The 20447-nt window shown below is 36.8% G+C and overlaps 3 protein-coding genes across 5 annotated transcripts; 1 reads left to right on the top strand and 2 right to left on the bottom strand.

Moving 5' to 3' along the window:
- Positions 1-1279: 1279 nt before the first annotated feature.
- LOC128867527 (prohibitin-2) lies at positions 1280-3859 on the bottom strand. 2 transcript variants are annotated; one of them, XM_054108807.1, is made up of 6 exons: positions 3736-3859; positions 3526-3671; positions 2830-3176; positions 2462-2773; positions 2291-2390; positions 1280-1492 (listed from the first exon to the last, which is right to left on the bottom strand). In XM_054108807.1, exons 2-6 carry the CDS (start codon positions 3656-3658, stop codon positions 1404-1406), a joined length of 981 nt encoding a protein of 326 aa, XP_053964782.1. In that variant the 5' UTR covers positions 3659-3671; positions 3736-3859; the 3' UTR covers positions 1280-1403. The 2 variants fall into 2 exon arrangements, with proteins under 2 accessions (XP_053964782.1, XP_053964783.1); XM_054108808.1 differs by lacking the exon at positions 1280-1492 and adding an exon at positions 1708-1804.
- A 976-nt stretch (positions 3860-4835) lies between these two features.
- LOC128868593 (zinc finger protein 136-like) lies at positions 4836-8257 on the top strand. 2 transcript variants are annotated; one of them, XM_054110868.1, is made up of 3 exons: positions 4836-5103; positions 5179-6031; positions 7020-8257. In XM_054110868.1, exons 1-3 carry the CDS (start codon positions 4998-5000, stop codon positions 7672-7674), a joined length of 1614 nt encoding a protein of 537 aa, XP_053966843.1. In that variant the 5' UTR covers positions 4836-4997; the 3' UTR covers positions 7675-8257. The 2 variants fall into 2 exon arrangements, with proteins under 2 accessions (XP_053966843.1, XP_053966844.1); XM_054110869.1 differs by having other exon boundaries at positions 5035-5119.
- On the bottom strand, positions 8247-18447 carry LOC128868592 (uncharacterized). Its single transcript, XM_054110867.1, has 8 exons — positions 17110-18447; positions 16007-17047; positions 15445-15933; positions 14173-15373; positions 13783-14105; positions 12371-13536; positions 10801-10962; positions 8247-8744 (listed from the first exon to the last, which is right to left on the bottom strand). The coding sequence occupies exons 1-8, from the start codon at positions 18151-18153 to the stop codon at positions 8525-8527; spliced, it is 5646 nt and encodes a 1881-aa protein (XP_053966842.1). The 5' UTR covers positions 18154-18447; the 3' UTR covers positions 8247-8524.
- Positions 18448-20447: the final 2000 nt, after the last annotated feature.

Here is a 20447-nt window from a genome sequence, read left to right as displayed (position 1 = left end):
TGCGCTAGACGAAGACGACCAGTGATTTACCTACACTCACAGGGTTTAGTATTGCTGCTACAACACCCACCACAGGCCAATTGCGTTCTTGATATTGTTACAGCTCAAACTCGACCCCGACATACCCAATATATGGCTAGAATGTGAAGGCAGACCACACGATACTAAGCATCTCTTCACATGACCTATTAAGCCTACTCGCCTTACACTCCTCTCCCTCTGGACCCGATCTGTCGAAATAGCACGATTTCTGGGTCTACCGCTAGAGAAGTTAGGCAAAGAAGGCTGGTGTAAGTAGTAAGCTGCTACAACAACAACAACTACAGCTCATATCACAGCTCTGCGGCGACAAGAAGGCTGAAACATTACTATTGAACTTAGTGCGTCCAAGGTGACAAAGTGCTCCATCCTGCTGAAATTAAAGGCTGTCCAAGTTTATATTATCAATTCCAGCCCACAAAGCCAGTAGTTATGGATCCTTACCCGAAATAGCGTTTCCCACAGCACTTTCGGTAAAAAAAATGCGAAAGTTGTCACCACTTCAATATGCTACAAAAAAACAACATCAACTACTTCAACCGCATTTAAATGCTTCACAAAGAAGATCAAACTATCCAAGGATGAATACTATGCTGGCAATGAATCATATCGATTCCCATTTGATTGATATACCAAATCAAGTCCCGGTAGCATAAATAAAGGGTGGTTAAATTTCAAGGGCCGATGTTGAATGTGAACCCCACCTAACCGTCAAGGACACCGTTGGACTTCTTTCTTTGGAGTTAATTGAAAGAAAAGGTGTACGTTGATAAGCCTGCAACAATCCAAGAGCTAAAGGATGAGATAATTCGGCACATTAACGGCATAGAATCTCAATTATGCCTCAGCGTCATCGAAAATTTGGACCATCGGATGGAGGTGTGCCGCCGAGGCCGCGGCGGCCATTTGGCCGATATTTTGTTCCATACGTAATTGAGCTATACCAATATTATCATTTTAAAGAGAAATGACAATAATTTCCTAAAAAAATTGTATTTTATTCAAAATCAACACCGGCCCTTGAAACTTAACTACTCTTTATATGGCCGAGATGAAGTGTAGCCCCATTATTTTTTTTCCTTCAAAACTAATTTCTTTTATTGTTGTTAGCCTTTTTTATTTCCGAAATTTTTTCAATTTCATTTTTTCCTTTTTTATAACACGAAAAAATGGTTAAAAAAATAATTCAAAATCGTTATGTTCCGCTAGCGGAAACTTACAAATTTTTACAAAACAAAAACTCTTTAAAGAACATTCAAACTATTCCTCTTCTTCTCTTTCTATTTAGGTACTTGTAGTTGTTGTAACAATTTAGTTGTAAATGTGTTTTATAGTAAAACTGTGCGCAACTTTCCACTTTCGTTTCAAAGCAAGCGATCTGCTGTACGTTGCGCAACGGCGCCAACAGTGCCGCTCTTTTGCTTATTAGATCCATCAAACCAACCCGATTGGACTGCAAAAATTTTAAAAAGTGTTTAATATTAGCAAAAAGTTATAGACTTTCTCGTCAGTGCAATGCTCTTTTGCTAATTTTTCACAATTTTTTGCAGCGGCGTGGAATGAAGGAAATATGAATAAAATGGAGGCGATGATTCAATTTATAAGATTTTCAACACAAATAAAATAATCTTTAAAGAATTAATCTGTAAGAAATCAAACACATAAGAATTTTCATGCGCTTTGTTTATTGTATTTTGGTAAGGCAGCTTTAGCTTTATTGAACTTATTTAATATTGCGCTTCTTTACTACTTAGTTCGAAAACTCCTTTGGGGAAAAGCGTTGAGGAAAGAAACAAAAGATAAAGTCGTAAGAATCAATTAACAATCAACATTCCAGTCCGTGTACGTTGAATTGGTGAAAAACTAACAAAAACAAATAATGGTGGCCAATAAATTTACGTAACGAAATTTATCATATATTTTACTCTATGAAAAGAATTCCAAACATACATTGTGGGAAACTTTTAAAGCTTAATAACTAATTAATGTAAATTTGCGTTTGTAGCAGGCTACTTAATTGTTTTTAAATGAGAGAATTAACAAGAAAGTCCATATTGTTTCCAGATTTTGCTACAAAGCTCCAAGTGTGCACTAATATTTGACAAAGTTAAACAAATTTGCCACTTTATTTGCACGAAAGAAAAATTTTAATTTTCATATCATAATTTTCTTCGTTTTTGTTAATTCCAACATGGAACTTTTGTGAATTATTATTGTTGTTTCTCTTTTATAAAAAAGGAATATTATTTACTTTTGTAAACTTTCTCAGTCATATCATCGAAGCTAGCGTCTTGAATGTTCAACATCAAGCTATCGGCTGAGAGGTAGACCTTGTTTTGTGAGTTAGCGATCTAAAAAATTACATAAGGAAGTTAGTATAGAGAAATAGAAAATAAATTAGTACAACAATTAGCAAACTCACAGTTCTTGCTATGCTCTGTGCAGCGCGTATTTTACGCAATTTTAAGTAGGCAGGATTCTCTTTCACAGCTATACCCAACATTTTAGCTGCTTCAGCTTCACCCTCAGCTTGTACAATTTTTTGCTGTTTCTCTTGCTTGGCACGCTCAACAAAGAAGACAGCACGTTGTGCTTCCTGCTGTGCCACCTGTTTGGCTTCGACGGCGGCTGTATATTCCTTACCAAAACTCAATTCAGTAAGAGAAACATCATCCAGAATGATATTGAAGTCACGTGCGCGCTCCACCAATTCCCTTCGGATAAGCAGTGAAACCTACAAACAAATAATGATATTAGACATCAATTATTTATAAATAACGACTTATTTACCTGCTGACGCTGTGTGATCAGTTGTGAAGCGTTGAATTTCGCCACAACACTTTTCAGCACTTCATTGCAAATTGAAGGCAAAACCTTTTCGTCGTAGTCGAGACCAAGTTGACGATGCAATACGGGAAGACGCACAGAATCGGGTCGAGAGAGTACACGCAGAGAAATGTTGATCATCTGCAAGTCCTTAGAACCTGTCGGTGATGAAATCTTACGAGGACGCGAACGAATATCGTAAATTATTGGGTATTGGAACCAGGGAATGCGGAAATGTAGACCTTCTGAATAGATATCATTTTGTATACCACCGATACGGCTGTAAATGATGGCGCGGTGACCACCATCCACTAAAAATACAAATAAACATGACGAACATAAGCAGGTATAATTAAAAAATCCACCATTGTAAGCAAAAGGCCTTAATTATGGTTATGCAACCGGCGGACATCCAACATAGCCGACACATGCTCATTCATTACAACAATATTTAAGAGTCATGTTAATAAAATTCTAAAAATTCGAATATCCACCTGTATCAATAGATTATTTAGATGGCTTGCAATTGTGCACTGAAATCATGAAATTGCTGGAAGTTACTGATAGTGCCGATAATGGCTGAATTGAGGTTATGTCATCGACATGTTTCTTATTTTTACTTTTTAGTAATTTTGCCTTCTCCCTAAAAAACAAGTTTACCTGTGTAAAGAGATTGATTGATACCATAAGCAGCAGCACCAACAGCTGCCAGTAGTTTTATGCCCGTAGTTAATCCTGGTGGACCACCTTTGCCGAATTTACCAGCCAAATCATTCAGTTTGCTTTGTGCCATTCTCACTCACTCGCTGTTGTGAAGAGAATTGTGATTACCCTTTATTATTGAAAAAGCTTAAAACTCTTGTTTCTTACACTTAGTATTAAATGCAATTGAAAAGATTTTATACAAGTAAAAAACACAAATTAAATGGAGAAGACCTGTCTGCAAAAATATGCCGTACGGTTGGTCAAATTTCGCCTATTGAACTAACCTGCATAGAGTTGTATGGAAATGTACAAACCAAACAAGGAATGAAACCGAACCGCACGTCTACACCCTCTATAAAATATAGTAAGAAAGCTCTGCTAACACAGAGACATATAACATATCATATCTGGTTTACTTGCATATCTGAATTTCTTGCCATCACTGTCTTAACTTCAGCTCGCATCTCAAATTTCAATTTACGATTTTCTTGATCTAAAGAAAAACGATATGAAAAGTTATCCAGGTGATGAAACAGTACAAAGTCAATATAGAAAATTGGGACATGTTAATCTTGGGCTTATACAAGGCAATGCTCTAAAGGCAAACTGAAAATACATATTAGCTGTCAAAAAGAAGAAAAAATGTTGCATAGTCTAGGCGTCGACACAATTATAAATAGCTCCGGGACACGCTTGCCCGCAAACATTCATGCAAAAAATGTCATGCGCCATTTGAATTGAGTATGCGTAGCGTGCGCACATAAATATGTCGTCTTCGGAAGATGATTTGTTGTTGCTTGTAACTGCAGCAGCTTTACTTGAATTTCTTCCAACTGAGACACTACTGCATGTCATGCAGACTGCGGCACTGCCATGCAAAGCGAAAAAATCTCAATTTTTTTATTTTCATCATGCAAAAGCCGACAACAAGTAAGCAAGAACGTGTGTCACCCGACACGCACACATATAAGCTGCTGGACATGCATGCATGAGCGTGCGCCGGAGCTAATATAAAAGATAATTCAGTTTTAAGCAACCACCGTATCGTTTTGTATAAATTAGTTGCTATGGCTTTGATTCTTTCGCGATTACAACGAAACGTCAAATTTTACATTAACGTTCTCTGCTATCTATGTTTAATTGTCATATATGAACAGAGAATCGGATATGGAAATTTTGGGAGCCCCTACTTCTACTTGTTGCTTTCAAAGATATGGCAGCCTCGATATTCAATTAGAACAACTAATTAGCAACTCTACGTTTTCGGAGTGTGTGTCAATATCATTTATTTTTCTTGTTACTGAAAGTATTTGGATGCTTCTATTGTGGAAATTTGTGTAAATAGTTTAGTGAATTTTATAAATTTGTAGCTTTAATTTATCGGAGAGTAATTAATATTCGCGATTGTTAAATTAATTACTTCATATATGGATGCTTTACAATCGTCCAATGAAGCAGAGCGAAGTAATGGTACGGCGGCAGATGTATCGTTACGGTTCTATTCATTCTTGCCCATCACACAACCGAAAAAAAGTAAAATGTTACTTTTGTAATAAATAAATGTGATGGAAACAATAATTCCTATAATAATAATTCTTTTATTCCTAGCATGGCCCACCAATCCAAAAACAAGTGGTTATTGTACAGATACGAGTGGTGTCCTTGTTATAAACGATAGTGAGGATGAAGATTCATCGACCATATCTGCCGTTTCGGAGCCGCAATTTGAGTTTCTTTGCGAGATTGATGTTGATAAAAATATCGCGCTTCCACGTCCTATAGAGCTTAAAGTAGAATGTAAAAAAGAGCCCGAGGATTTTCTTGGAGCCCAGCAAAATCAGAAACCTGCTAACGAAAAAAGACAAACATCAACACTCACAGCAGCAACAACAGATAATGGTGATTGTGAAGATGAACTATTAACATTGTGCAAAATAGAGCCAGTATGTGATCTTAATGAAGTTATGCCAAATAATGCATCCGAACAAGAAAATCACTATATTTACTTCACATGTCCCCAATGTGGTGAACGTCACGACTCCCATCCGCATTGGCGCCGCCACATTGTTTCGGCGCACCAACTAGGAGATAAAAAAAAATGGAATTTTAAGCAGCGCCCTAATAATGAATTTGAGTGCAATAGTTGCCGTAAAGTGTTTACACGTTGCACATTAAAGACTTTACAACAGCATCACTTTACACATTTGCCACACAAAGTGTACCATTGTAAATTGTGTCCATTCGAGGAGCACAGTATGTTTTTAATGGTTTCTCATATTATGCTGCATAGAGAAACAGATGCTAGTAGTAGTGGCAATGCCAAAAGTAACAACGGTGCGCCAACAGCACGCGAAATTGCACTGTGGGAACATGAAAGCCGCGCATTAATTGCTTATGTTTGCCCGGCATGTGGGTTAACATTCGATGCAGAAGATACCTGGCAGGCACATATAAATTTTAGGTGAGTTTGAAGACTCATATTGATTTGAATACCATAAATCAATACCGGTTATTCAAGATGGTTAATTATTTAGTATTTTCTGTATACAAAATATTCTTATTGTCAAAAAAATCGTTTTCTTTAAAGATATATATATACTGGCTATCTGCACGTGTTCTATTGCTTTTGAGATTGGCGGCAGTCAAGAGAAAACTGGTATGCCACCTGGCTTTACAAAATGAACAATCAATCCGCCCATTCCATACGCTTTGCTACTTGATTATTGTATTTCCCAAAATGAAATTTATTTAAAGGGTGGCGCAGTTTTTGCCGTGAAAATCATAGAAGAGTACTCTTATTGTTGTAAAAAAAATCGCTCTTAAATGGCCTACTTTGCTTATTATTTTCGACCTGTGTCCAAAGTGTCTCTGATAAAAGATGGATCAAACAGCTAGAGCAAGCGAGGGTGTGTAGAACGTAAATGTATACACATAATGTCGGTCTAGTGTGGCATAATGTACCATCCAGATCGGTATTGCTCCAGGATATATCTGAAGAAATCGTAATAACTCACATTCTGAAATCTAAGACGGAGAAAACGTTACAAGGTCCGAATGTTGGCACCTTGCTTGTAAAAAGGATTTTATTCTTTACCAATGAAACATAAGACTATGCCCTTCTGAGTGGATTCCAAAACATACTTTTTTTAAGGAGTCTAAAAATGTTTCGGCATACATTCAATTTTGTTCTAGCAGTTTCTAATTTTTATTACATACTTGCTTATATACCAGTTTTTATACACGTTGAATGTTACTAGCGAGGAATCACGATAAAATATGTCTTCATAACATGAAAGCGTCCCCTTTCCCAGTAACCACCAGCCGTTCACGAGTTTTGTGAACAGAAAAATAATTGCCTAAAAAATATGCATATATATGTACATTAGTATAGACACTTGCATATTTAAATTACTATTTCATATATTGTTTTATTTTTTAAATACATACAGTCACAACTTTTTGGAGAAAACGGCCGAAAATCGTTTTGGTGATCATTTTAAATGTTCCGAATGTGGCGTAGAAATCTTTTCTCAACACATTGCCGATTTACAGCAGCACCTATTTACCCACTTGGCATACAAATCCTATTTGAAATGCAAAATATGCAGTTTTACAATTTCGCGGCGAAATTTTATGCTCTCCCACATATTAAACTTACATAAAGTTCATTTAAGCGCTGGCGCTATTGCAAATGGGGGCACCGTAATGTCAGCGGACACTCCAACAATAACAACAACAAGAGGGTTATCGCCTGTCCCCGTAACAACAACTACATCACCCAGGAGAAAAAGATCGCACGATGGTCGTATATCGCATGATGGCGGGTTGAGGGAATCAGAGAACTCGAATATAAATTCCATGAATGTCTTCCAATCAACTTTAAGACCACACAATGATAACAATATACGGACTCGACGAGCATCAGCGGCATATCGGCAATTGAACAACACTTATACGAGTAGTAGTGATGCATTGGAGACGGCCCCAAAAACGATTTTACGCAAAGGTTCATTCACATGTGAAAAATGTACCAAGCATTATTTGTACAGAAAAAGTTTCAGTAAGCATTTGCGTTACTGTAATCCCAACAACATGACTATTTAATTGATAACTTTACATTTTTGACGACGCTAAGCGCATACATTTCCGCACATTCATACGTACATGTACATGTGTATGTATGTGTGCATGTATATACATAAGACATTCCAACGCTGATTGCGTGCGCACATCCCAAGTTATCAAATGATAAATAATAAACTAACGAGTAACGAATAATTTTATCTAACTTCCATTTTCGTGCATTCCATAATTATGATCACAGGGCTGGTTGCAATGAATTTTGCGCAAACCCAAAAAAGACATACTTGTATTTACATTGTTTTAATTGATAAGACTTAGAACTGTTGGAACTTCAGTTAAAATCACTTATACATATATACCAATGTAACATTTTAAGTTACTCGTTGCCTTTTGTTTTTACAAAACTAAGCAAAACAATGTTAAAAATTATTTACCTATTGTTATTTTATATATTTAAGATAATTTTTTCACCACTCTATATTTACTTACGATATTTTTTTCCATATTAATCACACTCCTAACTCTTATTAAGCTGAGTTGAGTACAAAAATTGAAAATCAAAAAAGAAAAAAAATTAAATGAAACAAACATAATTGAATTTATAAGTAAAAAATATATACTTTATTCTTACATTAAAAATATGTAGATGTATATGTAATTCGAGGATAACGCTTTACAATTATCTAAATGTATGCATGCACTATATGCAGTTTTGTATATGAATAATGAGTGTATATGAATATGAATACAATTAAAAAGAAAACAAAGTCACGCCGTGATAAATTTTAGAATATTAAAACACTGATAAGCCCTGATAGTAGTATTGCATTGAATAAAAATTTAAATATTTTGTGTATAATTTGTCACAATGTCACATATCGGGCAAATTGCGATTCTCATTGCGCCCGAAATTAGTATCGCGCAAAAAATGTGATGTTTGCTCATTCAGCAGCGACATAATAATCGGTTTGAGACTTAGCAAGGAGGCCAGTTTATATTTGAGTGTGACGGACTTTACCAAAGCCACCAACTGCGCCAAACGGTCCTCCATTTGTGGGTTGATACGATGGTGTTGAGTGTACAGTTGAAAACTAGTAAAATAAATAAGCATGAACAAATTTATGTAGACTTTTTCAAATGAAAGGAGTGAGTTTTTACGAGGTAGCTTAGGAAAATAGAAAATATATGTTTTGAGCATAACGAAGATTTGATAAAAACCATACTCCATATTAAAAGTGTTAATTAGTGTTTTAGATATGATTCGATAAAATTCACCATTCAGACAGCCTTAACGAATATAATTTCAAAATATTGTTAACGATATTTTGCCGTAAAAAATATGTTATATTAGTTGTACTTGATAATTAAATTAGCCATCATTTCAAATCAAGAGCGTTAGCGAAAATTAACTCCGGAAAAGAGGCAAAAGTAAAAACTTAACGAACGCGAAATTTGCCATCACTTCAAAAGCCGGTACAAGCCATATCAGATGAAATTGTTTAAAAATGTTTGTGTTGTAAAAAAAATTTACCATAAATTTACTTATATGCTCCGGTTTTTTGTTGCTATAATTTAATTTTATCGTTTCTGACTGTAACCAGCAAATTTCAATGCAGCGAAACAAAAGGACAGGTTCAATAAGATACATTATTTTTTTGCATACAAAAAGTTCAATCATACATTTTTGTGATAAATAAGTTGTTTTACTGGCTAAAATTTACTCAGCACAATGCAAAATAAACGTCTCTCTTGCAACAAATTGTTACTTTGCCCTCTCAATTTTCGAGTGAGTGATACATTTTTTGGCCTTAACATTCGTTGTGAAAAATAGGAATAACTATTACAAGGTTAAATAATATTAAAATGTAGATAACATTATTTTTTCGGAGCTTTCGGTAGGCATTTCTGTTGCGCAACAAGCACAAACAACGATGCAAAATTCACCACTGATAGCAGCTTGAACCTCAATGTTGCTAGAAACACCTAGTATTTGAAGCAAAATGTGCTGCTATGGAGCTAATTTTAATATGTTGCTAGCAACAAGTTTCCGAAACCAACTATGTGCAATATTGTTGCCAGATGGAACTGAAATATAGAAAATTATATGTTCACATTAATACAAGTAGCATTGTTTCGGAGTAATTTTTGCTACGCATTTCTGTATGTTTGTTACTTCAAGTAAAATGGACTTTACGCGGTGCTCAGACCTTTCTACGGAGGACAGAAGGGGATCACAAAGGAGTATATCCACCGGAGAAAAGAGCCTGCTTATTATACAAAACAAAAATTGTGCCTATATAAATTCTTAAATTATTGATTTCGGTGTAAAATTACTTAAATCATTCGAAGACATCGACATTGGATTAGTTTATGATTATTTTATTTATTTATAATTAATAAGCAGACGAAAAAAAAAAGAATTTCCATCAATAAGATAACAAAGAGAGTGGGAGTACTAGCGCGCCGCATTTGGCTAGTTCCGAAGATATTAGAAGGTTGTGCCAATTTATTGCCAGCAACATGTATCTGGCAGTATTGCATTTCTGCAAAGCCGGTAATTTCGATATATTGTTGAAATCATGTTTATACACGTATTTGGAGAAAAAAATGTTAGTTCATAATTCTCTCTAATTTTAAAAGTGGGTTGTTATGATAAGTGTTCAAAAACAAATAAAAAAAATTGTAAAATTCTTAGCCAAGGGAATTCTGGGTAAATGTAGCACTACTATACTCAAATATTAGCTTCATCTCAATTAGTAGCTTATGCTGGTTAAATTAAATTTAAGGTAGTTCTAGATTTATAAAATATGTTTGAAAAGTTTAAAAAGGAGCAAAATTTTTCACATGATGAATGTGTATTTATATGATACTTATAGCTATAAAAAATAATTATCATTATAAAAAAATCATTTGAAATCAAGCTAATTTTCTGCTTGCACCTTAAGGCTTTCGACTTCGCAAAACCTCTTAAAATGTAATATAGATGTACGCCAGTTCGAGCTATGTAAATTTCAAGGCAAATCAAATTAAGTTTTGTCATATCTAGTTTAAAATTAATATTTTCCCCACTTTATCTATATCAATGGGCAGTTTTATTTAATTCGAAATGGCGTATTGAGAAGTGTTTCGCTAGTGAGTTCTATTTACCCCTTAATGGTGTTGTCAATGATATTGTCGTTGATTTGTAAATGCTGTAAATATTCTTGCAGATAATTCGTGTGCCCAAGTATAACATATTGCGAGAGTAGCACTTCAGACCAATTCACATCGTAACCATAAGCACGACTGAGTATAAGCGATTGCGGTACACTGCAAAATATAGATTGTAATTTTAAGAATGCTTTTAGTAAATTAATTACACGCTTACTGAAATAAAAGACACAAATAAGTGTAAAATGTCAACAACGATATAACAAAATTACGAATATAAACGATAATAAATGTAATACAAATAGGAATTGGAATAGGAAAACAGAATGAGGCATAGCCATGTGTTTGTCAATATACATTTTTTTATGTACTTTTATGTAATTTTAAATATATTATTTCTTGCCCTACATATGTATGTATGTACATAAATATATTTTTTCAAGCGAAAGTAATTTCAACAAAATTTTTTTGTATTAGAAATAAAAAATGAAACGTAAAATTGTGTAAGCAATTTTATAGCCCATCGAATTTTCACACAATAAAGTGCAAGTTTTAAGTAGATAAAAATTGTCATTGAGTTTTTGGTAATTTTGGCTAATTAGTGCACTGGCCGGATAAATACTAATTTTAGAGCAGTCTTGTCACACCAATCTTGCCCTAACCAATAGTGGTTCGTACCCCTACAATTTCTTTTTATATACACAACGTTGCAAAATTATAAATAAACCCCTATAATTATTAACAAAAAAAAAAAAATACTACAACAAAAATTAAAAACGCAAATCTTTCAAACTTTGTACAAAACTTTTCAAAATTTCAGAACTTTCAACTTTTTAAAGAGAATTTTCAAACTTTTTCGGATATACACATTTGTTGTCCATTGAAATTTTAGTAAGTACAGGTTTCAGGTGGCTATAAATGGTCTTTCGCGAGCATTTAAAACTGCATACCCAGAAAAATTCTGGTTAAAAAGTTGAAAATTTTGATGAAATTTTGAAACATTTTGTATAAAGTTTGAAACTTCGAATTATATGATTTTTATGGTAATATATATCTACTATATTTGTATAAAAAATTGTAATGTGTGGCGGCCGCCGTAGCCGAATGGGTTGGTGCGTGATTACCATTCGGAATTCACAGAGAGGTCGTTGGTTCGAATCTCGGTGAAAGCAAAAGTAATAAAAACATTTTTCTAATAGCGGTCGCCCCTCGGCAGGCAATGGCAAACCTCCGAGTGTAATTCTGCCATGAAAAAGCTACTCATAAAAAAAATATATCTGCCGTTCGGAGTCGGCTTGAAACTGTAGGTCCCTCCATTTGTGGAACAACATCAAGACGCACACCACAAATCGGAGGAGAAGCTCGGCCAAACACCTAACAGAAGTGTATGCGCCAATTATTTATTTTTTTTAATGTGTTTCTACTTTTGTAGCGGAATGTATATGAGAAAAAATTCGAAGAGTACGAATTAATAGTGGTTAGAGTAAGTATATTAATTTAAGAACAAATTTCGAACTACTCTAAATAAAAATTTTAGCTCTTACCACTCAGTCGTAGATTCACTCACCTCAGCTCTGCATTAATGAGTTCGCGAAATTCGTCGCGTGTCTGTACGTTAACCACACAAACACATAGATGAGGCTCCGCAGTATTGCGATCCAAAGCGTTGCTAGCTAAATTAATCTGCATGGCCAGCATTTCGGCTAGCGACGCTACCCGTTGCGCAAGCAGCAGTTTATTATCTAGTAAATAATTTTCGGTGGCATGTGTGTAATATTCCATTGCTTGATGCAACAAAGTGATTAATTCGGTCGTGCAACGAAGTTTGGGAATGTACGTTTTCGTAGGATTTGCGGACGTCAAATTAGCCATAGACAACTTTTCAGGTAGCTGGGCGCTGCTAACTAATGACAGATTCAGCACCTTTGCAAGCACCGCCTGCGCATCTTGCTCCCACATTTCAGCCAGTTCTTGATACATGAGAAAGTGTAGTGCCGTCAGTTTCAGATATTCTCTACTATTAGTTGGACAATATTCGCGTAAATATGTGATTATGGCGTGACGTAGGCCAATTGTCTTTTCTTCATCGAACTGCCCCAGAAGTGATTCGAATTGCTCATTTTTCAGTAGCGAATCAAAGCAGTAGAACATTTCACGATAACGACCTATGCCGCTGAGCATGCGCACAATGAGTGACCAAGACTTTGCCTGCGTTAGCACGGCATTCAGTGCTTTGGCGCGATTCAGCACATTTGCTATTCCTTCCATGGAGCATTCGTGGACGTAACATTGATGCGCCTTGATCAACAATTCCACATAGATGATATTCTGTTTCTTGTGTGACAAAACCTGTGCCGGAGGCAACACTAGACCGGCGTTTGAGACAGTGGTAATTAGTGGAATGGAAGACGTCATTTGAGATAGACTACCTGCTGGCAGCCCATAACGTCTAATGATTTCAGCTAAACGCTCAAATACCGTATTGTGTTCGTAAGGTTTATTGTCTTGAAACTTGCGATAGGATTTTAATGCATCGCAGTATTCCAGCAAGCAGTTGCCCAGTTTTGTCGTATTGGGTACCAGTTCTAAAAAGAGATGTAGATCACGATCTATGTTGTAGCCCCAAACGGGCGCATTCTTGATGGTGTTTTTCGATTGCTGATCGGCGGTGAAAATGTAGAAACGTGGACGTACTATGGCGGTGGTCAATTCCGAAGCCAGAAGTTCAGCGATCTAAAGTAAAAAAGAAATTTAAGACTAGCAAATATTCCTTTTAAGATTAGGATACATAAGTTCGTGTTACCAAGTAAACAAATAAATTATAGCTTTAGGTGTTGAGGACAGCCGAACTTAGTAATATTGTTAGTGCAGCGAATGTAGACAACGAAAGGCAGAAAATGGAAATAGAACTGCCCAGAAACCGTACAGAACTGCCTCAACAATAAAATCGTGTTTTCATAATAAGAAACTACCACCTACCTCTTGCGCTGTCATATGCGATGATGTGAATATATCACTCACAACCAGCAATCGATGCAGGCAACTCTCTTCGGCCACACTTTGCAGCAACACGGTGGTATCTTTTGTGTGCAGCACATCCAGGTACTCTTTGTCCAAGTACATTGCAGCGCGATATACCATTACAATGCGACGCCCAATATTTACACCATAAACCAATTTCGAGGCGATGCCCTGTATGGTTTCCAAAGTTTCACGTTTCTCCTTAGACGGAATCTCTTCGAATTCGAAGGTAGAGCTACTGTCCGACATGTCGCTGCTTGCATTCGTTGGTGAATATTGTCCTAAATTAAATGTTTACAGATGCTATTGTAATTTACACTGTATTAAAAAATTTCGTTTTTCACCTACCTTCTCTCGCCAGCAAACCACTATCCAGTGTGCGCTTATTGAATTTAGCAAATGAGCTTATCTCAATGTCGCGCAGCATTTGCCTTTCCTCCGAAGACATGCTGAAAATTGTTGTCACACCCTCGGCAAGGGCCATACAAAATACCACAAAACGTAGATCGATTGGGCGACATTCAAAAAGCTCCTGCAAACGTAATGCTTCCACTATGTCACCTTTGTCCAGCAGTAAGTTGAGCAGGGCTTCCAGTTGCGCTTCCATTTGCCTGGTGAAGGGATGTTTGATACTTACATTCAGGTCCTCTATACCGGCAAGTTCTTTCAATTCGAGGAAAGACTTGTATAATACACAACGCTCATTCAACATGATCTGCTCGTAATATTCAGAGTGGTAAACATCCATTTGAGTTGCAATGTCATCATTAAGCTGCAGGTAGCAAATAATCATTTCGTATTCAATTTGATCACGATCAAAAGACTCATTCGGAAAGAGGTGATGTTGTTTAATAACATTAAGCGCACGTTTCAAAAGCTGATATTTTCGGGCGCATGGCTTTAACAGTCGACCAGCTGCATAGAGATAAAAGTTAACAAGCAGTTCCGGTGGTAGTGAATGTTCCGTAATCTCATCTTCGTAATGCTTAAAAGTGTCGATCGAATACGGTTCTTCTCCGTCTGCCGTCTCAGATTCCTCCAGCTTGCTCACCCATTTGGTATAAACAATATCACTAATGGGCTGGTGAAGCAATGTTGCCAAACGTACGGCCAAGTCATATTCGCTTTTCTGACGCAAATCGCTCAACAATTGATCGTAGATTTGCTTAGTCCGTAGTGCAAGCTGCTCAAAATCGATGGAATAGCATTTAGCCCAACCCGGGCGGCTTTGCAGTGCCTCAAATACGCCATGTAGCAGACAAAAGTCCATAAATCCGCTAATGTCGCTTATATCGGAGCGACAGATACAACTAATTAACTTCTGCTGCTCCAACGTCGAGTCAAAGTTTTCCTGTAAATGTATTAGAAGAAGACCAACGCTGCGCTGCATGAGCTCATCGCGTGGCTGTGCTTCACAGAAGGGCAGTTCTATCGAATCGTTGCTCCATGCAAGCAGGAAAAGACGCAGAGAGTGCACATCCTCGTCGTCAAAGTAGCGCTTGTGTTGAGTGCGCTCTAAAAAACGACACAAATGTATGCAGGCGTTGTCCTACACATAAAATGGTAAATTTTTATAAAAATTTGTGGGATCGTATTTTTCTACGGATGATTAATATTTACCTTATAGAAAATGCGTACGCTTCTTAGCAGCAGTGATGTATCACCTTGGCGCACCGCATTCTCCACTAACAACCAAGTGACTTTTTGTATATCAAGCGTGGAGAGTTTGAGCACTTCAGTCCACTGATTTGTTGCAACGGCTAACCATACCAGCCACTGCCAATCGACATTTGCAGGATTTACTGTAGCGGCTAGTACAGCCAACACTGGCAGTCGGTACTTTACGCAATTCCTGAGTAAATTCCATGAAACCGCATGCACATTTTGATCCAGTAAAAATTCAAGAAATTTGTTCGCACTGTTCACGCGCTCCTCATTCAAGAGACTACCACTTAAGAGCACAATAGCAAAGAGATCTAACCGCCCACAAGCGTCGGGCAGAAAATGAAGTCGTTGTTGACTGGGTGCAGTGCGAAATAGCGCGTTATTGGGATCGTTGCAAGCAGAACTAAGAGATGAGGCTATGGTCTCAACAGAGGTTGTATTTGGCTGCAAAATGAAAGAAAATATTAAAAATTACATATATAATTACTTATGTGCAATATAAGAGATTAAAACTCACATTTGTTTCGCCCTTGCGTATGGGCTTCTTGTTTTGACGCGAAAAACTTGCATGCCGTTTCAGTTCACACAGAAATGCTCGGAGCATATGCTCACCCATGGTGCGCGTTTCAAAATGGTCAAGCAATATTTGGACTTGTGTCAATGGCACGTCAAAGTATTGCAGCAGCACCAGCAGTCGCCACCAATCATCGCTTCGTGCATAATTTTCCAAAACTTTCATAGGCCACTCACGCTGACCACTGGAAGCAACTAGGCGCATTAGCGCTTGATAATCAGTTAAAGGAAATTTAGTCGGCTCATTTACTATGCGTTGCAGCAGTATTCTTTCCACGCGCGCCAACAATTGTGTGTATGTTTTGGCAGACGAGCTAGCAGCCTCATCTTCCAATTCCTCTTCTGTCTCTTCCAGCAGACGACACAATTTCAAGTAATTACGCAAATATTGTGAATCGTAGCCGATCATTTCAATGAAGGCAACACAGTGTGTTACCAATTCCGAATTGTTAGCGTATTGCAAAGCCATTTCGGTGACAGATTCGGTAGCGCTAAAGAGATGACCTTTGGTCAGCTTGCCATACTGCTGCAGATGGCCCATGACAAGATAGTAGACAGCGTAGCTACTACGTTGCTGTTTCAAATAATGAAGGAAATTGAGTTTATATTTTCGAGCAAATTTCGCACATAACTTTTCATTAGAAAATGATGCGATACTGTCTAATTGGACCTCTTTTGAGATTTCCTTCAAATCGATATGCTTGAATTTGCGAAGGAAATCGTAAGGGGTGGGCATATTTTTACTCTGACCATTACCGTTATTGTCTGAGCCACTAGAGATGTTCGATTCATTGTTATTCGTGGGATTTCTAATGGGAAATGTCTTCAAATATGGAATGTTTTGCAAGGTTGTCGTATGTAGATAACAATTTAATGTCCCCACACTAGGTTCATTGCTAAGGAAATCGAATAGTGTTACCAGGGGTTGTGAACTGTTGAAATCAATGCCTTGATGCTCCAAATAAACTTTGGTTGCTTGGGAAACCTTATAAAAATTTAAAATAATTTTTTGTAATTCAAAGAAAATGTTTTTAATAAAAAACTTACATTTTGAAATCCTTCTAGCTCATCTAGTTTATTTTCTTTCAGCGGTACCAAAAATTTCAGCAACTCTTCATCATCCAGAAATACTTCAATCATCTCCTCAAGCTCTCGGGTCTTTACAAAATCACGCAGCATCAACATGTGCAGTCCTCGTTTTAGCAAAAAGCGCCCAATGGGTAACTTTTCCAACAACTCACGATTGCATTCCAAGCTCTCAGTTGTGCAAAGTCGACGCAAAGTTATTGCCACGTCGTCCCTTTCATCAGCGAAGATGTATCCCGCAGAGGCAAAGCAATTACGTAATGTTTCACTGGGAGTTTTTAAGGTTTTCAGTGCGTATTCATACATATTCGATTCGAGCGCCCACTCACAAAATAATACTTCTAAAGCACTGAACTCCGGCTTTGGCGATTGACCTGCCAATGTGCACCAACGGACTAAATGCGATAGTTCCGCATTTTCAACTAAATGACTCCACATATCATATTTATTTAAATGGTCTAACAACAATGAATTTTGATTGAAAAAGTATAACTCTGCTACTAGTCGATTTTGATATGATTCATCACAATGCACCAGCGTCTCGACATTAACGCGTCGCAGTTTCGCTTTGCATTTCGCCAATAGTTCAGGAAACTTTTGTAGTTGCTGCAGCAAATCCCAATAGAACTGTAAATGCAGCAAATCAGTCTCATAATTTTGAGTATCTTTCTTTTGAAGATGTTCCAACACAATTTCGCGAAGCTCTTCATCATCGCACTCACAGGCGAACTGGTAGTAGAAACTTTTAACGTCTCTTTTCACATTAATCAACACCATTTCCGCCTTGCAGACAAGTCGTTCGGTTAGCAATCGCTGGACATATGTTTGCACCACATCTTGGAAGAAGAGTTCATATTCTTGTAGGGGCAATTTTCTTTTGCGAGCCCAATATTCAATACAGAGATCTATGTTTTCTCCCTTGGTGGCCACCTCTTTAATAAGTGCCACCTCACTGATCCCAGTCCAAGATTTGAAGAGTTTATCACGTTTGACCGTCGCACTCATGGTGTCGGGTACTTTATTTTGTTCAAGATTATCAAACCAGTGCAATAGGCTATTACATCTTCATCCACCCACTGACGCTACTGCCTTTGTTTTCTTACTTCAATGATTCAATTGTTGAATTATTCTAGCAACTTCAGCGTAAGTATGCTGATAAACATCTAAAGTTGTTTATTTGCTTATTTTCTACCAGTTGTCACAATCATTCTTATTTATTAAATAACAAAAGCAGTGAAATCGTAGAACAATAATGGAATGGAAAATGGTTTGTTGTTATCAGCGATGCACCAAAAACTAAGCGCCGCTTGCGCTATTAAAGTGACGGCGTCGAGTTGATTGAAGAGAATTGGGGCTTATCTCTCAGTTAAATGAGAGTAAAACCAAATGAAGTCAAATTAAATAAATATTATGAGGATTTTAAATTACATTTTTGGGACATTTGCAGGCTCTGTGTTTATTTTTAATTTAAGGGCAACATCAAAATTTATTCACATATTATACGTTTATTTCAACGCCAACGGCGGCGATATATTACAGTCAAGGCGAATTTATTATAGGTGGCAGCAACCACATATAAGTAAAACCCCACATGTATTTGTTGTTGCCTTTGGTACAAGCATCAAGTCAAAATACAATACAATACGAATGCAAACATACCAATACATACAAACAAAGCATAGCGTTTTGACGTAAGCCATACCTACGGCGAAAAATTCAGCTGGGTGAATGCTGTCACCTATAATAAATCCACCTTGATTACAGCCTATATTTGTTTGAACAGCTGTTTGCTTGCTTAATCTCAGGTGCTTAGAGTTGCCAGGCCCATTTGCGGTTTTCAAACACAACTTTCATGTTTCATATAAATTAATTTGTATGCTATCTTTTGCAAAATAAATTAACTTAATTTGATTGCATACATAGTTCAACTCTAATTTTGAAAAATTAAATGCATATTAAATGTAAGCGTCCAATATTTGAAGTCTGCTTTTTTTAACAAATACAAAAAGCAGACTACAGAGTATTGACTCTTGATATCAATATCGGGGGCACATGCTATCTCCAGTAGTTGCGAGCCCTACCGAGATGGAGAAACTCTATTAATAATCGAAATGGCATCTTCCAAGGTGACTCACTGAGTCCACTCTGGTTTGTACTCAGAATTAATCCTCTAAGCCACATTTTGAATGAGACGGGATAGGTTTTGTACCAAAGCATGGACACTCTGAAAAATGCCGACTGAGCCACTTTTTCTACGTACACGATTTAAAGTTTTATGCTAGCAGATGAAAGTGGGTGACAGAGGACATATTGAGGTTGGATCTCCCCAGGATAAACTAATCTGAAACATCAGGGGATATTTCAAATAAAAGTATTCCAAAGCTGAACTGAAAATTTAAAAATAGTCTGAAATGGCTGTTCACGGCGTTTATCGAAAAGACTTGTTGAGCCCACATATCGGTCAATACTGGTCGCACGCATAGTTTACCGACAGGTCGATAATTGTCGAAAAAACTAATTAAATATGTAATGCAAGATCCAAAAGCCGTTGCGAATAGGTGTCGAAGATGAAATTGCCGGAGGGAGACTTTAGACCACGGAAGCTAAGAAAGGTGTACATACTACTAATTACCAACGGAGCGCATGGACTCGTGCATAAAAATTTAGCAGGCAACGTTCAAACGCTTCAACTCTCATAATCTCCAATTTTTGACCTACAGAAATCGGTTTTACTTAATTCCTGCCACATAGTCCAAAACTTTTTACAGTAAACGCTTTATTTTTTTTTAAGTTGTTAATTATTTTCTAATTGTAATATTTCGAACCTCATATACATATATATATGTATTTTGGCTTGCAGCTAAGCTGCCACGAATTAATTTAAACTACTTTTTTTTTGAGATGCAATAAATCAGAACTAATAATAAGAATAATAATAATTTAAATCTTATAAACCATTGCGGATCTGTAACGAATTTTAATATGAAAGGGCAGGTCAAAATGATATGAAATAGTCAGTGTGTGAGGATGTGTTTGCGTATCCGCTCGTAGGAGGAAACTTTGTTGTGGACATAGACGTTAGAGCCAACGGAATAGGAGGACAATGGACAATGGACAATAAAAAGTGATCGCATACTATAGTAGAGCCCTCGGAACCCGGAAATGAATTACTGCGTGACCAGACGAGAATTGTGGTTTGAGTGCATAAAAACATTTCCACAAATACAACAATTCCAGTTAAGAGCTGATCACAAATCAATGAGGTGGTTACTCCAGTTCAAACATACTGAGGAGCAAAT

The sequence above is a fragment of the Anastrepha ludens genome, chromosome 6 (genome assembly GCF_028408465.1).
Source record: "Anastrepha ludens isolate Willacy chromosome 6, idAnaLude1.1, whole genome shotgun sequence".
Taxonomy (NCBI): domain Eukaryota; kingdom Metazoa; phylum Arthropoda; class Insecta; order Diptera; family Tephritidae; genus Anastrepha; species Anastrepha ludens.
Note: the sequence above shows the minus strand (reverse complement) of the source record. Positions and strands in the feature narration are given on the sequence as shown.

Bases quoted from the DNA above. Each gene is read 5' to 3' on its own strand.
- LOC128867527 (XM_054108807.1), bottom strand. From the start codon at position 3,658: ATGGCACAAAGCAAACTGAATGATTTGGCTGGTAAATTCGGCAAAGGT. The intron at 3,177-3,525 runs GTAAACTTGTTT...TTGTATTTTTAG, and splicing joins CAATCAATCTCTTTACACAG to TGGATGGTGGTCACCGCGCC. The intron at 1,493-2,290 runs GTAAATAATATT...AAATTTTTGCAG, and splicing joins GACTGAGAAAGTTTACAAAA to TCCAATCGGGTTGGTTTGAT.
- LOC128868593 (XM_054110868.1), top strand. From the start codon at position 4,998: ATGGATGCTTTACAATCGTCCAATGAAGCAGAGCGAAGTAATGGTACG. The intron at 5,104-5,178 runs GTAAAATGTTAC...TTTTATTCCTAG, and splicing joins CATCACACAACCGAAAAAAA to CATGGCCCACCAATCCAAAA. The intron at 6,032-7,019 runs GTGAGTTTGAAG...AAATACATACAG, and splicing joins CAGGCACATATAAATTTTAG to TCACAACTTTTTGGAGAAAA.
- LOC128868592 (XM_054110867.1), bottom strand. From the start codon at position 18,153: ATGAGTGCGACGGTCAAACGTGATAAACTCTTCAAATCTTGGACTGGG. The intron at 17,048-17,109 runs GTAAGTTTTTTA...AATTTTTATAAG, and splicing joins AGCTAGAAGGATTTCAAAAT to GTTTCCCAAGCAACCAAAGT. The intron at 10,963-12,370 runs GTGAGTGAATCT...TATATTTTGCAG, and splicing joins CTCATTAATGCAGAGCTGAG to TGTACCGCAATCGCTTATAC.